The 17,484-nt window shown below is 40.2% G+C and overlaps 1 protein-coding gene across 1 annotated transcript; it reads left to right on the forward strand.

Annotated features, from left to right (window-relative positions):
- Positions 1-5,801: 5,801 nt before the first annotated feature.
- rpl5b (ribosomal protein L5) lies at positions 5,802-14,162 on the forward strand. The gene is made up of 8 exons (NM_001292111.1): positions 5,802-5,883; positions 9,254-9,323; positions 9,455-9,570; positions 9,964-10,098; positions 10,985-11,187; positions 11,762-11,939; positions 12,362-12,450; positions 13,982-14,162. Exons 1-8 carry the CDS (start codon positions 5,881-5,883, stop codon positions 14,079-14,081), a joined length of 894 nt encoding a protein of 297 aa, NP_001279040.1. The 5' UTR covers positions 5,802-5,880; the 3' UTR covers positions 14,082-14,162.
- The last annotated feature ends 3,322 nt before the right edge of the window (positions 14,163-17,484 follow it).

Here is a 17,484-nt window from a genome sequence, read left to right on the forward strand (position 1 = left end):
AACCACCCAGTGTTAGATCTGAAAATGCGGAGTATGATATCAGAAAAGCACAGATTTCAACCGAATCTTACGAGGTGCCTAACTGACCATTCCATGTGTGACAACATTTTTTTTACCGACTGAATAGCCTTTCCATCTGGGCTCAGCAACATAGAATATGTGCTACATATTCTGGAGCGGTGTTTTAGGAAGGTCTTTTAGGAGAGAATTAACCTTTATATATAAGAGAGAGGTTTTAATACATTTTCTGTTTGAGTGGATGATTCTTATTTGTTTTGAGAATAGGAAACGAAGAAGAAATTTGTGCTAAATAAACTAAGCGTTTAGTTGAAGTACACACAGCTACTCTCAAACGTTCTGCCAAATACACTTAGCAGAGACTGCAGTTTGTCTGGATGCTAAAAGCAAATAATTGCATTACACAGTTCCCCAATAATACTTTATTTTGCTTAAAAGCTTAATGCTGTGGCATTACTATTGCCAATGTGAGCAAAAACATAAGCTTTCCTTGTATTTTCTTATCCAAATTTGTACCAAAGTTTTTGATTAGAAAGGTAATTTAAAAACACAATTCAAATCCTAATGTTAACTTGGCCTTCTCCAAATATTCAATTGACTTTTCACAAACCCTATTTAAAGCTAATAAAGTAAATGGTTGTTACTTATTTACAGTGAGGTAGAATTCGATTCAGTTGTCTAACATAATGTTGGTACAACGTTTGGTTGGAAAGAATCAAATATGAATTCAATTCTAAAGTGAATTTCATTGCATACATTCAATTCAAGAGGATATTTGTAGATTAAACTTTTCACAATGGATGACATGAAGCTGCTTGTTGAGCAATTGGACCCTTGGGGGTCAGTGACATGCTGTGCATATTCTGAGAGGAAACAAATGAAAGTAAGGAACACCCTCTTTCCCCATAGAAGGATAGAAGAATAGGATGGAGCCATTAACTACTTTAATATCCTAAGAGACATTCAGCAGTCGCTCTTGAAATTTGCTAGATTTCTATTTCACTAATGGGTCCAATTTTCAATTTGTTCTTCCAGCTTTGTGTAGCTTGGGAGGGGCGGTGAGGATGATTAATGTTGGGACATGTATGAAAAAATGAGATGAGAGAAGAAAAACAGAATGAAAGACGTGTAATGGAAGCATTGTTTAATAACACCTTTAATATCTTTAACCTTTCGGCCACATAATGTACAGTCAATTCACTCTACAGTATATTCTGTGAAGCGCTTTGAGATGTCTCGAAGATCTGATAAAGCACTACATCAAATGCAAGGATTATTGTTATTAATATACTCTGTTTTATAAATAAGCGCTTCCCAAACTGTGAACAAAGAAATGCATCTGATAGTATGCTATTGGGCCTCGCTGTCAAAGGTTCAATCTCTGTTCTACCTAGATAATTTCTGCTGGGATACACAAAGTTTTGTAAAACCCTATGCTGATTTCAGTGAAACTATGAATCTAGTGTGGCGTTGGATCTATTGCTAATCAAATGCTGAGCCAAGGCAACAGCGGACTTCAGCACTGACGTTTGTCCTATTTTGCTCAATTCCAAGTCCTATGGTCTGCAGTAAATACTATTGATCTCATATTTCAGTTGTTCTCGGTTAAAGATTACGGTTGAATCGGTCCACATAAAGGTGAAAATGTGTTTTTAGAGATGAATGAGCAATTAAGCCAGGGCGCAGTAAGTGCTCCTCTTACTGGCTGTGTAATGAAATGGCACAAACACCAAATTGCATTGAAAATTAAGTAAAAAATATTTTTCTACAGGTTATCAGAAAAACTCAAGTGGAGAACAAATTGAACCAAAAAAAACCTATAAAAATTCCCACAGACTGTAAATATATGTTTGTTAGAATTGAGCATTAAGACACTTAAGTTACACAATGCACTGAAGAATGGGTAAGAAAAGTGTACAATAGAAAACAGGCAGAAGGGAAGTGAACTTTTGAAATATTGGTAGGTTGTCTTTCCTTGCCTCCGTCAAGACCTGTCTAAAGACCCTCCTCTTTGACTGTGCCTTCGATCACCCTCTTTCACCCTCTGCCCTCCACCCTCCCCAATCCTGACCCCCAGCTTGGGTCTGCAACACTGATTGTCCAGCACCTTGGGATGTCCTCCCGATGTGAAGTGAGCTATACAAATATAAATTTGTTGTTGTTGTTGTGTCATCCCAGCATGTTTGAGAAGCTTGCAGCACATAATTACCATTGAAGCAAACACATGATCCGGATTTCAGAGGATGTAGAAATTGTTCTGAGTACATGGTCATTCATCTGATTATCTGATAAATTACAACTTGTAATTTATATAGAACCCTTCACATGGGGTAGCATCCCAGAGCACTGATTACCACATCACCAGAGTAGGGACTCATGCAAGCATGTATGATATCCACCCTAGAAATATACAACAGGAAAATAAAAGTTTAAAGGAAGTACTTTTCCCTCGGTCTCAAATCTGGATTATATATTTACTAAAGTCTATTTTTGTACTATCTTAGTAACGATAGGATATGGGCAACAATGTAAGGATGCAACACAAACTTTACAGAATTACTTAGAACATTCATTACACACAAGAGGTGAAGACTGTATTATTTGAATCATGTTTCTGACAGCAGGATTTAGTGATGACAATATTCATTTCTTTACAGTGAGCATTAAAATAAATCACCCAAAAACGGACTGAAATAAACATAAGGATACAGAAGGATGCCTGACATGTAACAAAAGAGTGTCCCGAAAATGTATGTAAGGTATGTATGTAAGGTATGTATGTAAAATATGCGTGTACGGTGCATATCGGGACGCCTTCTGAAAGCGGGAAGTGAACCTTATCAGGGTGTGTGCAGATGTGCACACGGGGAACTTCCAACTGTGTTGAAGGGAGCATTCCCCAAAAACGTGTGCATGACCTGCATGCGGTGAAGGAATGTACAGTAAACAACAGAATTTTTTTTATCGGGATAGCGGGAAAAAATTATAACAGAAGATGTTGTAGGTTGTGTTTGTTTTGGATTTCTGTTGTAGCAAATATATTTATAAATAAATATATATTTTCAAAAAAAATTAAAATAAATAATTAGAACTTATTTTTCCCCCAAATGCTGTTATTTTCTGTGATTTCTTAGCACAGGTTGTTGCAAGGCTTCCCAGTGAGTACCATTAATTTTTTCAGTTAAAACCGCAAGAACTTACTGAGTTGAGAGAGTTAGATTATACAGTATTCATTTCTCTCTGCCCACGAATCACACTGAGAACTGACAAAACCCATTTGAGTGATGGAGGTGAATCTGATTGAAAGAGACTTCAGTCCTGAAGATATTGCCTTTGGGGTGAACAGTCAGGTCATTTGCCTGTTTGTTTACCCAAGTGACTAATGGGCAGCAAATGTTATTGATTCATTTATTTCCTTCGCTTAACTCCTGCACTTTCAGGCCATTTACTACAACTGCCTGATCTCCAATTATCAGAACAGCAGGGTGATTTGGGCTGAAGATATCTCCACAACGATCACCAGTGGCACTAACTAAATAATCACAATGATGTGGAAAAAATTTAAGGTGGTTATTTTGCCCAGCCCCAGGGAATTCCCTTCTATATGACACTTCTGCTGGAAGCCCTGGTCACAAAACATTTGGACTTACCCTAACCAAGATAAAACACAAGAGATGTGCCATCACTGAAACTGGAATTTGTGGCTTTCTAGTGAGAAGTGAATACTTAACTGCCTGAATTACTTCACTGCTTTCTGGTTGTTATTATGTTTAGCAATCCAAAATACAGCACTTATTTGCAAATAAGGCCTAGCTGTTGAGAATCAAATGAATATTAATGAGTATAAAACCAAGTACTGACTGAAAATCATGTGCAATAATCTTGCTGGAGCTCAGAGAAAATAAAATGCAGCATATTGATGCACTGATCTAGTGCACACTGTATATTAGAGTTAACAACAACAACTTAGATTTATATAGCGCCCTCCACGCCGGACGGCGTCTCAGAGCTCTTTAAACTCAACTTTAAACCTAACTCAAACAGGAACAATATTGAACCTAATAGAACGAGAGTACATAGAACCATATGCAGAATTGTGCCTTTTTTAAAATCGAATTACATCCTATGAATGTAATAATTCATGGTCAGGTTGCAATTCTTGAAATGTAATCGGATATATTTGACCCATAAATCACACTTAGACACTTAATTCTATAGGTGGAACAACAGTGTGGTGAAAGTCGACTTCTATAATCACATAAATTATCTGTGAGACAAATTTCACACTGCTGCAGGAATACAACAACAACAAAATTACATTTGTAAAGCGTCTTCCACGTCGGGAGGACGTCCCAAGGCGCTGGACAGTTTCGCACTGTCCCAGTAATCTGGGAATACCCGGTAATCTGCTCTGAATGCAGTTGGCCTCCTGTTACAGTGATGCATTATCTGAATGCATGCTTAATTAATCGGATGCGTTTAAAACATTTACATAAGAACATAAGAATTGCTAAACGAAAGAAGACCAAGGCCCATCCAGTTACCTTCCATCATCCTGGCAGTCATATTTACATGTCATGTCCCAAACTATAAACTGTATCCCAAGATATTATTTCCTAAAAGAAATATATCTAATTTGTTTTTGAAAGAATCAAGTTTTTTTTTGCAAACGGATTGAGTCTTTTCAATAAAACAACAACTTGTATTTATAATAGCAAGTCCTTTGGTGTCAGTGTCCCAGAGCGCTTTTCATGAGTCTTTTCAATGTAATGTAACTGATTTGCAATCAGCTGTATTGGTCCAGGAGATAATGGCACAGTGGTTATTAATAATAATAATAATAATCCTTGCATTTGATGTAGTGCCTTATTATCGAGACGTCGCAAAGAGCTTTAGCCGAGTGAATTGACTGTATATTTTGTGGGCGATATTTTGTGTATATTTCGCACCCCCCCCCCAAAAAGTATACAGTCAAGTCACTTTACAGTGTATCCCGTGAAGCGCTTTGAGACGTCTCGAAGAAGTGATGAGGCGCCACATCAAATGCAAGGATTGTTATTATTATTATTATAACAAGATTTTGCGGGCGCAACGCAGCAGCCAATCGCTCGCGCCGCGCAGAGGTTGTCCCACAAAGAGTGGCGGTGGGGTGGTGCGGAGGTGGTGGGGGGGCGTGGGGTGAGAGGAGGGGGTGTTAATTGCGGTGTGATTGTTTTGTTTCATTTCGTGGAGTCCTGCAGCTCAGTGGTTAGAGCACTCGCTTTGCAAGCGAGAGACCTGAGTTCAATTCCAGGCAGAGGGCCAAACCTCGGGCAAGTTTCCTTACTCCACACAGAGCCTAATAATAATCCCTCCAAAAACCCCCCAAAAAACAATAATAAATTGGTCGTTTCCAATCCACGACTGTTTGTGGGGACATTGCTGTGCGCAATTGGCTGCCGCGTTTCGCCCACAAACATACAGTCAATTCACTTTACAGTGTGTCCCGTGAAGCGCTTTGGGACGTCCTCCCGACGTGAAAAGCGCTCTATCACATGCGAGGATTATTATTATTATCATTATTATTATTATTATTTGTTGAATGTGTCAGGTCGGACTTGGACGGCGGGGTGGGAGGCGGCGCTGTTGCGGGCGCTGTCGATCAGACCGTCGCAGGTTGGCTGCTGCCGAACGTTGCATCGAAGGCCAACCAACCAACACACACACACACACGCCCCGCCCCCTCGACCCACTCGACCCCTCCCCCACCCTCTACGTTTCGCACATGCGCACCATGTTCGGCCTTTTCCCGGTTGAGGCCCGGTCCGCCTGCCCGAGAAAGTCGCCTGGGTCCCGGGTGACGGCGGGTCAAAGCCCCCCGAAATGGTCAGTAATTCCACGCGCTGCCCGCCGCAGCGGGGTCGCTCGCCGGGCCAGGCTCGGCGGGAGGCGGCGGGCGAGGGGTTGAGCCGTGTCGCCGCGCGGGATGGCGTTAGATTGTAAAAGTGAGTGAGTGAGTGAGTTGATCGTCTCCAACGTGGTCACTTCACCAACTCCTTGAGAGAGAGAGAGAGACTCTTGATCCAGTGAAGGCCCAACAGGCAATACAAGTACAACGCTGCCTGTTAGTTAGTTAGTTAGTTAGTTAATGAGTTAATTAATTAATTAATTAATTGCACTCACATTTCTGGACCTTGTTCCCGATTCCTGGAAGTACTGAGCAGCGTTTTTTTTTGTGTGTGAGGAATTAATGGACTTTCTCTCTCTTTTTTTTATTTGCCCCCCCCCCCCCTCCCCAGTCAAGACACTTAAAGGAAGGCCTCGGGTCTCGGGACCGGAGTAACGTTAGGAAAGTTTTACCGAGCGCGGTCCTGGGGACTCGCCTCCCGCGAGCCGTGCAAGGCTGCTGGCGCTCGCTGGCTCGCTGCCTGACTTGCCTTAAGTGGTTTGATCTTTTAGCGGTGGTCACAAGCCTGACATTCGATACCGCGTCGTTTGATCCGGCAGCGGAGTTATCGGTTTGTCAAGATTGACGCTCACGACCTGCAAGTGTAAACCGTTCGTGCAGCGGCTGTGGTTCGGGTTGGCTCAGTTCATGCCGCTCGTTGAGTTCAAGGGGGTAGCGTGGGTTCAAGCCCCCGGGTCGGGACTCGGACCTCATGTGCTCTAAACCCGATGCTCCAATGCGGGGCTGGGGGTGTGTGCTGCATTGTCGGGAGTTGCCGTTCTTCGGGTGCGACGTTAAACTCGGGTCCCGTCTGCCTTCGGTGTGGACATTAAAAATCCCATGGCAATGCAATACAAAATGACATTTGTAAAGCGCCTTTTACGTCGGGAGGACGTCTCTAGGTGCCGAACGGTCAGGGTTAGGACCCGAGCGATGGCGGGGAGGGAGAGTGGGGGGATAGGAGGGTGGCCGAATGCACGATTAAACTGGAGAGTCAGCTTGCCTTGAAGGAGGCAAGGGAGAGAGTGAGGCGAAGGGAAGGTGGGATGGCTTTCCAGAGTGTGGGGGCAGAGAGGCTGAAGGCCCGACCGCCGATGGTAGGGCAGGATGGGTGCGGGACATGGAGCAGGCCAGAGCCTGCTGAGCAGAGGGAGCGGACGTGTAGATAAGGTGATAGCGGGTTGGAGATGTGGGTGGGGGGCAAGGCCGTGGAGCGCCTTGATGCTGAGGACGAAAATTTTGAACTATCCTCTGAGGGATGGGGAGCCAGTGAATACTTCATTATTATTCGAAAAGGGAGTTTCTTCCAGTGCCATGGTCAACAATCCCCCCCCAAATAAAATTGGTTGCTCACTCCACGGGTGTTTGTGAGATGTTGCTGTGTGTAAATTGGCTGCCCTGTTTACGTTCCCCCCACACTCAAACCACTTTACAGTATATCCTACGAGGTGCTTTGAGACATCTCGAAAATGTGATAAGGCACTATGTCAAATGTAAGGATTATTATTAGTAGTAAGTCTTTTTTACGTTATTGTAACGGTGAGAACATGTAGATGTAAACAAGTGATGCAATTAATGTAATGTCATCGTGTAAACATTAAATTCGTGAAAAACAAAAACATTTACAAACACCACACCATAATTCCACCAGTAGTCAATGTAACAGGATCTAAGCAATGTTACATTCTGAGTTGACACCCAGTCTATTGTATGCTCGAATAGGAAAGAATATTTATATAAATAAAAAGTTGCTTACTGCAAACTCTCGTCACACATTTGTGCAGTCTCAGCATCCATAATACATTCGTCATCACTGAAGTGTTATGGCTTATTGTATAACAATATTATCCTTTGTAATGAGTCCTGTCATCACAAAACACACCATCGTTATGTACAGTACCACTAATTACAGTGTAAATCCTGTGCAAAATGAGCAATATTTTCTTTCATTGTATGACTGAGGCTGACCCATATAATTATTGGCTTTGGGCAGTGAAAAAACTTTAATTCCATTTGTTTGTCAATGTGCCAAAGCTTTCAGATTAATCAGTGCATATGATCAGATAAACTTACAAATTTTATCTTGTCGGGCTACAGGATCTTTAGCCATCTAATAATGATATGGGATCTTTACTGTCCATCTAAACAGACGAATGTGAGCTGATTTCACGTCTCATTTGAAGGACAGCACCTCCGATAATGCAGCGCTCCCCAGCACTGCATTGGAGTGCTAGCCTCGGCTGTTGAGTTCAAAGTTCCGATATGGGGCTTCAACCCCCAACCTCCTGGCCCGGAGGCCAGAGTGCCTCCAACTGAGTCAGGCTGATATCGGACAATTTGAAGCATGAAACATAGAAACAAACTGAGGAAAATCCCTAGGCCATTGAAAAAAAATAACAAAAATGTAATGTTTTGGTCCAATTGACTTTTTGTGGAAATCAAAATTATGCTTATTTCCCCATCTAACCCCCCCCTTTTTTTGATGTAAACAGAAAGGGATCATCATGCTAAAGAGTCTCTAAACCAAACTATTAGGCAGTACACATTGGAAAGCACAACATCAGAAAGTTTACCGCTTCCTATCCACATAGCAACAATCTACCCATTAGTATTTTATGACATGGATATGTGAGGCCAGCTGGAAAATACCCGAGCACTCCTAGTGACTGTCTGCTTGTCCAAGTGTCAACAATGTCCTGGACTTGGCTGTTCCAGGAATCAGACAACTGAGACATCCGCAGAAGATGGTCTCTATTCTGATCTCCCATTGACAGCCATGTCACCTTGAAGCTAACTTAGCCCAAAGAGATCCAACTTACCTTCTGCAAACTCCAAGACAGATAGTATCTGCCTATATTTTGGGGATGTATTTCCGAAAGTGTAATACAAGATATTGGTGTTCCCCCAAACTTAAGAGAGAGTAATTTGGGATTATTATGCTAGAAGTATTATCACTGTTGACCAGTATTACTGAATTGTTGTGCTTTCAGTTTCAAAACAATGCTTATAATTGAAAATGGAACATTTGAGCTTGGTTAAAGTTTATCCTGTTTGAAAGTGTGCAATATTAAATTTGCCACATTGGATAGTTTTTTTTGGATGTGACGCACAAATTTGCATGTAGAAAGTTGCATGCAACCACAACACAAATAAATACCTCTTTATTTAATGTATTAATTTCTTTGAAATAGCTGGGGTACGTAAATAATTAATAATCCAGGATTATTATTTATATGTAGCAGCAAATTTGATTATTGTTTACGTTGGATTTATACACTTTCACATCACAACTTTTTCTTCAACTTTTAGGGATTTGTTAAAGTTGTTAAAAGCAAGGCGTACTTCAGGAGGTACCAAGTGAAATTTAGGAGGAGGAGAGGCAAGTATTCAATTTTAATTCTGGACATTGAAAGCCAAATAAAAGATGAAGCTTATCTAACATGAAAATAAGATCAGAGTTTCTGCATAGCAAGACCATTTTCCACGAATGTCCTTTTCTTTTATTTGCAGAGGGAAAGACTGACTATTTTGCACGCAAACGTTTGGTGGTACAAGATAAAAACAAGTACAACACACCAAAGTACAGGATGATTGTACGATTTACCAACCGGGACATCACATGCCAGGTAAAGGATGTCTTTAATACCCGTTTTCGGTTTTGAAAAGTACTGGTCTCCAGATGGATACATTAGTGTGCATGTTTTTAATTAGCACTATGTCTCGTGATTCGTGGCATCCCCACTATTAAGCATGTTGCTAGATCACAGATGATTACTGAATTTCAGGTGTAAGCCAGTAACTTGATTACTTGACTTCTAAGTAGTCAATTTACTGTCAACATCACTTCCTGCAGGAAGATACCCTCATGTCACTTTGTCAAGGAAGTTACATGAGCGTTCGTTCCCCTGTAATGTTAAAACTACAGAAAATACTTTAATAATATTATATTACATTTGAACACCAGTTGAGAATGTATTAAGTTAATTCACTGACAGGTTATGGTGCTTCTTGTTTTGCAGATTGCATATGCTAAGATTGAGGGTGATATTATTGTATGTGCTGCTTATGGTCACGAACTGCCAAAGTATGGCATAAAGGTCGGGCTTACAAACTACGCAGCAGCCTATTGCACAGGTCTGCTTCTGGCCCGCAGGGTAAGTTTTAAAAAAAAACGCTTGAAAAAAAAGTGAACCCTACATTGTAAAAATATTTATAGTTCCAAATGTTAATCTGTTTGTCGTGTAGAACTAAACTGCCTAAATCAGATTGGGAACAGTAATAAACACTCTATTCTAAGATTTATAACATATTGGTCCAATTCAAGTTTTGTGTCTTGCTGTAATGCTGGGGCTTTGTATCTGATCTCACTAACTCACTAACTTAATCCTGTTCCAGTTTTTTGTATTGAGACTGATACATGTTTGCGTAACTTATTTATTCTGGTCTAGTTAACACAGAAGGAAATATATTTTAGATAGCTGTGCCTTGATGATAATTATATTTTAATTTTGCATCTGTCGAGCTGTCAAACACTTCTCACTTTTATTTTGCTTGAAAACAATTTCAGGTTAAATCGAATGCAGTGTCGATCAAATGCAGAATTAAGATTTCTGCTCAGCATCAGCAATATGATATAAACCTTAGAATAGATGCTTACATCACTGTTGTATTCCACTTGTGATTTTTCTCTTTTCTCCCCCATCCCATATAGCCCATAAGGAATAGGTTTGAGATAGCACCCCTCACGCAGGGTGGCATCCAGGGCCCTTGATTTAGGCCAGATTCAATAGGATTTTTGCGGCTGGCATAGGGAAACATTAATGCTACAGTGTGAAATGAAAGGAGAGTGCACTAATATTCTATCTACAATCCTACTATTCACCTTATTTGAATGTGAGTTTAAAAAGACTCATAATCCTACATAAAATTTGTGTTATCTGAATTCTACAATAGTCCCTGATAAATAATTAATGTTGAGACCTCTTATTTCTGGATGAGCCAGGCTTGTAACCATAATTTGCTTTTTTTGTTTTTAAAAAGCTGCTGAACAAATTTGGGTTGGACAAGATCTACGAGGGAATGGTGGAAGTTACTGGTGATGAATACAATGTGGAGAGCATTGACGGAAAGCCTAGTGCTTTCACTTGTTACTTGGATGCTGGTCTTGCTCGAACTACCACAGGCAACAAAGTCTTTGGAGCTTTGAAAGGTGCAGTGGATGGTGGCTTGTCTATTCCACACAGGTATGGAAGGTCTCCATATTGAAGAAGGTTTTTGATTCAAGGACAAAATAATTTATATCTCTGTTCTTAAAGTATAGTGTTTAACATTACATTTTAGTTTACTGTACAAAGTTCATGGTCAATTTTTGGTACGGGAAGGCTAGTCAGCACTGGAAGCCAGATTTGCTTTGTTTCTGGTTAGCATGGGTCCTCAGTAATCTATAGTATAATATAATAAAAATAGAGTGTATCTATTCTCAAGTGGGGGGACGTCATAATAATTGTAATTGCCTTGCAAAGAGTTCGTAGAAGATAAAAGGAGCGTTCACAGTTTATTTTATACAGTTTCTTATTACTCAAAAAGTAATCTAAATAAAAAATTATTATTGCAACTCTATAACTATGTTTCAGTAGAAAACTGCTTTTGATGACATGTTTGTAACTGAATTTACCTGGCTGGTTCTTTTGACCTACAAAAGTCTGTACATTTGATGAACGGTTTGTTTCACATTAGGGATTAAGATTCACTTACATTTTTATTTCTAAAAATAGAAAAATAGTATACCATTATACTCGTCTTTTTTTTATTTCTTAGTACTAAACGATTTCCTGGCTACGACTCTGAGAGCAAGGAGTTCAATCCTGAAGTCCATCATAAACACATCTTCGGATTGAATATTGCTGAGTACATGCGGAACCTTGTAGAAGAGGATGAAGATGCCTACAAGAAACAATTCTCTCAATACATAAAACACGGAGTCACAGCTGACAAGGTAAGGAGCTGTTTCCTTTACATTTAACTCTTTAGGGCTGTTTTGGGGAATCACACAAATGTCTTTGGCACGTGGTTGGGGAAATATAAAGAATATGTTTAAATCTGAATTTCATTGCTTGGAGTGATTGACCCAACAACATGATACTAGCAACCTTATACACCAAAACAATTTGCCCATTGGTGCAATCTTACATTATACAATTGAGGGTTTACAGGTAGAAACTTAAGAGACTGGGGAGAAATTCTGCCTGGTTCCAGATTTACTTTATGTAGCATTTGAGAGTGTCTATAGAGATTTAGCAAATTCTTATATAGTCTTAATTTTGATGTTGGCTTTTAATAAGTTCTTTTCAGGTTGCCTCTCTACTGTAATTCTCTTGTAAGATTTTTTTTAGCATTAGAGTTTGATTACTTTTGTAGATAGAGGATATGTACAAGAAAGCCCATGCTGGCATCCGAGAGAACCCAATCCATGAGAAGAAACCCAAGAAGGAAGTGAAGAAAAAGAGGTAGAGTGGATGGATTTTTCATTTAACTGTTGAACTTCATAAAAGTGCTTGTCAAAAGTATTTCCATCATTAGCCCAAAAGAATGGCTTGTTATCTGGAATAAAAGGGAATTTCTTGGGAGTAGAATATGCTATGATGTATTTTGCTTTTTGCAGTTTATAGGTATCACCCACTGTATTTATAAAGCATGGAATAAGAAAAGTTACCACTTATTCAACCAAATTCATTCCTTCCACTTGAGAAGTTTGATTTATATAATGTTTCCCGGATCATTTCTCCAAAAAGGCCTCAGCTTCCTTTGGAGAATTGAACAATGGGTAAACCTCAAATGTTCAAGTATATTTTATGCCACTATAGATCAATGAGGCCATGATCCTGTTGAAGACTTTGCCTCTTTGACGTTCAGTAAAATGATGTGGGGATAGTTTCTGCTCATTTAACTTGCCTATATATGTGTATATATATATATATATATGGTTTATCTGGTGTGATTTACCAGATACTGTAGTTAAGATCAGTTTTGTTTCCTGCAACGTGGAGGATCACCCTGATCTTGCCTTGCTAAATTGGTTCTCTTCCGCTAGATCCCAATAGGGAATAGCACTAGGGAAACAGATTTCAGTATGTATGTTAATATTTACAGTTAATTAAATGCTCATTTAATAGTCCCCTGACAGTACATGGGTTGGAAATGGCATGAATACATGGAAATTTAGACTGTGATGCTTCCAGACTAATATTGTCCCAGTCAAGTTGTCATTAAATTTCGCGTTCACTCTGTTGAGTTGAAATGATTTAAGCCCGAGGGTGGTGCTGTTGAGCTACAAAGCAATACCTCCCACTTTGTGCCTGTGTAAGCTTCAAACATAATATTTATAACCATTCCTCATATTAAAAGAACATACCTCCTCTATATCATCCTGGACATTAAATACAGAATTTGCCATTAATTAAAACAGCCCTATAGTTTTAGCTACTACATTAATGAAACTTAAGTCTTAACAACAACAACTTGCACTTATATAGCGTCTCGGAGAGCGCTTCACCTAGTGGAAAGTGAATGCGTGGCACAGCATGCTCATGGGCCATTCTCAATTCTGGTGCCATGGGGCACTACCTGCCTTGCTCAGCTTAAGCGGAAGATTTTGCAGTTAGTTCCGTCATTTGCCATTTTCTGACAAGGATCAGGTAACAATCAGAAATGATTTTAAATTGCTTTCCTAGCTGAAGCATTTATAGCACCTTCACAGAAATCAGCTACCTCCTCAGATAGTTCTACATTCAGCAATATTACTAACAACTGAGCAATCAGGGAAACTCAGATCTCTTTAAAACAGCTTTCTGTGATTTTAGGTGCCCTGGTAAGTTTCATCAGTTCTTTAAATCAAAGTGGAATAAAAAGAAACCTTATTTGGTGCTGGTTTGACATTTTCTGGGTACATAATATTCTCAGCTACTTACAAAAAATAAAAGGCAAGTTCAGAGTTCCAGGTGGACCTTATGTTAAGTCTTGCATTTTGCTTGCTTTTAGGTGGAACCGTGCCAAGTTGTCATTGGAGCAGAGAAAGAATCGGGTCGCTCAAAAGAAAGCCAGCTTCTTACGAGCACAGGCACAGACACAAGACAGTTAAACAGTTGCCTTTCATCATTGTTAATAAAAAAATTCTACAAACACACAAGACAAAGCATGTAAACTTTGTCCTAATAAATTCAAAAGAAAAAAAGTCATTGTTTTCCATTGTATCAAATGATTGCAGAATTTGTGAATTTAAGTTAAAATACATGTATTTCTAGCTTTTTTTAATAAAGCTTATACATATGGTAACTTAGTAGGATTTTACCACAAATTTGTTTTCTCTAAATGGAGATGTATGCCAGTTCAGGGAACGGCATTTTTGCTCTTTGTAAGAGGAGGCTGCCTGTTGTGCCTATGTCTGGTTGGATTGCAAGCTACAGCATAATTCAATGACTCATTGCATTAGAGGCCTCTTGTTTATTCCAAAATGATTGAGGGAATGGAGGGACTGGACTGAGGAGCGATTCAGTAAATTGGGCATGTCCACGCTGGAGAAGAAGATTAAGAGGTGACTTGATTTCTGTCTTTAAGATTCTAAAGATTCTATAAACGATATAGATCATGACAGGCTGTTTCAACTTGTCCAGAATAGTAAAATCAGAGTACACGGCCTGCGATTGAATGGGGGTAAATTCAGAATGAATCTATGCAAACACTATTTTAGTGAGCGAATATAATAATCCTAATAATCCTTGCATTTGATGTAGTGCTTTTCACATCTTCTAGACGTCCTAAAGCGCTTCACAGAATATGCTGTAAAGTGAATTGACTACATTTGTGGGCAAAGCGCGGCAGCCAATTGCGCACAGCAGTGTCCCACAAACAGTCGCGGTTTGAAAATGACTAATTATTGTTTTGTTTTGGAGGGACTATTATTAGGCGTGTGGAGTATGGAAACTTGCCCAAGGTTTCGCCCTGCCTGGAATTGAACCCAGGTGTCTCGCAAGGTGAGTGCTCCAACCACTGAGCTACAGGACTCGTGAACCTGTGGAACAGACTCCCTAAGGAGACGGTTGAAGCAGGAATGTTGATTCTTTCAAACGCAGACTAAATAGTTTTAGGAAATAACATTTTGGGATAGATAGTTCGGGATAGTTACATAATAGTTCGGGACATATGTGCATGCGACCGCCAGGAAGGTGGAAGGTGAACTAAATGGACCTTGGTCATTTTTCGTCTTAACATTTCTTATGCTATCATTACTTCACTGTAAAATGTTAACAACTTCAACAACAACTTGGATTTGTATAGCGTCCTCCATGGACGGCGTCTCAGAGCGCTTCACAGTAACGGATCCCGGGGCCGAGCCAGGGGGAGGGGGAGGAAGGTGACCAAAGGCGCAGTCGAAAAGAAAGGTCTTCAGCAGAGACCTGAAAATAGGAAGAGAGGGGGAGAGGCGAAGGGAGTGAGGAAGGGAGTTCCAGAGCCTCGGGGCATAGTGGCTGAAGGCCGCCGAGCATGGAGAGGAGGCCAGACCTGGAGGAACGAAGGCAACGGGCACTGTTTTGAGGAGAGAGGTCAGAGAGGTAGGGGGGTGCAGTGGAGTGGAGGGATTTGAAGACAAGGGTGAGTATCTTGAAGTCGATCCTCTGGGATAAGCAGCCAGTGCAGTCTGGCAAGGACTGGTAATTGGGGAATGGAGTTTGGTGCGGGTGAGAATGCAGGCGGCAGAGATTGGAATAATATGGATTTTATGGATGGTAGTGGAGGGGAGAGCGGCGAGGAGGGTGTTAGAATAGTCCAGCCGAGAGATGACAAAGACATGGACCAGGGTTTCAGCGGCTTTTGGGGAGGGGTATTGGCGGAGACAGGCGATGCGTTGGTAGGTGGAAGAAAGCAGTGCTGGTGAGGGACCGGATGTGGGGGAGGAAGGATAATTGGAGGTCGAACCTGACACCTGGGTTGTGTACGGGTTCGGAGAGTTTTAGGGGGAGGTTGGGTAGGTGGAGGAGGTGAGAACGGTGAGATTTTAGACGTTGATGAGAGCCAAAGAATATTAAAATAGAAAGGAGCACAAATTACATTTATATTTAGAAGTTTAAGTCACTTAGCTCAAGTTTTATATATATATATATAATAAATAGTATATGGATGGGTACATTTCAGTTTCTTCTAAATTTCACAACTGCATCTTGAGCTTCAAGGCAGACTTGACAGCAACACGCAAAATACTGCATATGTTGGAAATCTGAAAACAAAAACAGAAGTCACTGGGAACACTCAGCAGGTCAGGCGGCATCCATGGAGAAAGGACAGTGAGTCAACGTTTCAGGTCCATGACCCTTCGTCAGAACAACGCCACCATTCTTTGAGTGAACTGAAAGCATTTTTAAAAAAAAACACATCTACACTCCTGAAATAATAATCCTTGCATTTGATATAGCATCTTATCACATCTTCAAGACTTCTCAAAGCGCTTTATTATCCATTTACACATCCCAAGTTTCATTTTTAATGGAAACTTTCTAAAGGGACAATGAGATAACTTATGGCACATTTTCATCCATAGACAACTGAAAAAAATGAATAAAAGGCATAATTCTCAATATTTCTTAATTTGTACTCCAGGCAAAGGTCTGCAATAATCAGAATAGCACAGACTTTGTGTTATAAATTCAACAGCTTATTTATAAGATAAGAAAAGCAAATGATGTCAAGGTTTCAACTAAATGTTTTCAAGATTGTTATCAGGATGCTCTGGCTCACTGCCATACTTTGCCCATCAGCTGTTGCCAGTACATCCTGTACAAGTTCCTGGAGGGTTGATCGAATGCTGAAGGAGTGTAATCTAAAACCCAAGACCTAATGGGAAATTAGAAGAAAATCATCTGTTCTGCAAAGGAACCATGCTTTGGTGGGAAAGTAAGAGGAAAACTTGAGGAGAACAACAGGTATTTAAGGCTACAGAATGACATTGCTCTTTGAATGGCGTCATTTTGGGGGCAACAAGAGTTTTAAAAACATTGAGAAAATGATTTCATTTTCAGGAATAACAGCAAAGAAGTGCCTTACTACTGACAAAATGCATTACTACTACTACTACAAAATGCATTATCATTATTACTACATGGAGGCATTATCCGTACAGGAATGGTCACAAAATAAGAAATATTGCATTGATGAATAGTAGTGTACAGTTGATTTACATTAAGTGTTATAGCATCCCAATTTCATTCAATCCACATGTAAACTTTTATAATTACTCTCATCACCCCAAATTGTTAGGGTAGCAACAAACTTATTCATTATAAACGCTGCTTGTTGGGGATGTAGTTCCTTGCAATCGTGAGGAATGATATCTTAAAAATAAACTAAGTCTGCTCAGTCTTACACTTACCAGACTCAAGTTAACAACCATGGTGGAATGGGATTGTGGAAAGAAAACATAAGGACTCGGTGGGCTAAAACAATATGCACTTAAAGGGCAGACATATCAACCAAGATACATATACACTACA

The sequence above is a fragment of the Callorhinchus milii genome, unplaced genomic scaffold (assembly GCF_018977255.1).
Source record: "Callorhinchus milii isolate IMCB2004 unplaced genomic scaffold, IMCB_Cmil_1.0 Scaffold5, whole genome shotgun sequence".
NCBI lineage: Eukaryota > Metazoa > Chordata > Chondrichthyes > Chimaeriformes > Callorhinchidae > Callorhinchus > Callorhinchus milii.

Excerpts from the sequence above, each read along its gene's own strand:
- rpl5b (NM_001292111.1), top strand. Across the intron at positions 10,099-10,984 it reads GTCTGCTTCTGGCCCGCAGG|CTGCTGAACAAATTTGGGTT; the intron begins GTAAGTTTTAAA and ends GTTTTTAAAAAG. Across the intron at positions 12,451-13,981 it reads AAGGAAGTGAAGAAAAAGAG|GTGGAACCGTGCCAAGTTGT; the intron begins GTAGAGTGGATG and ends GCTTGCTTTTAG.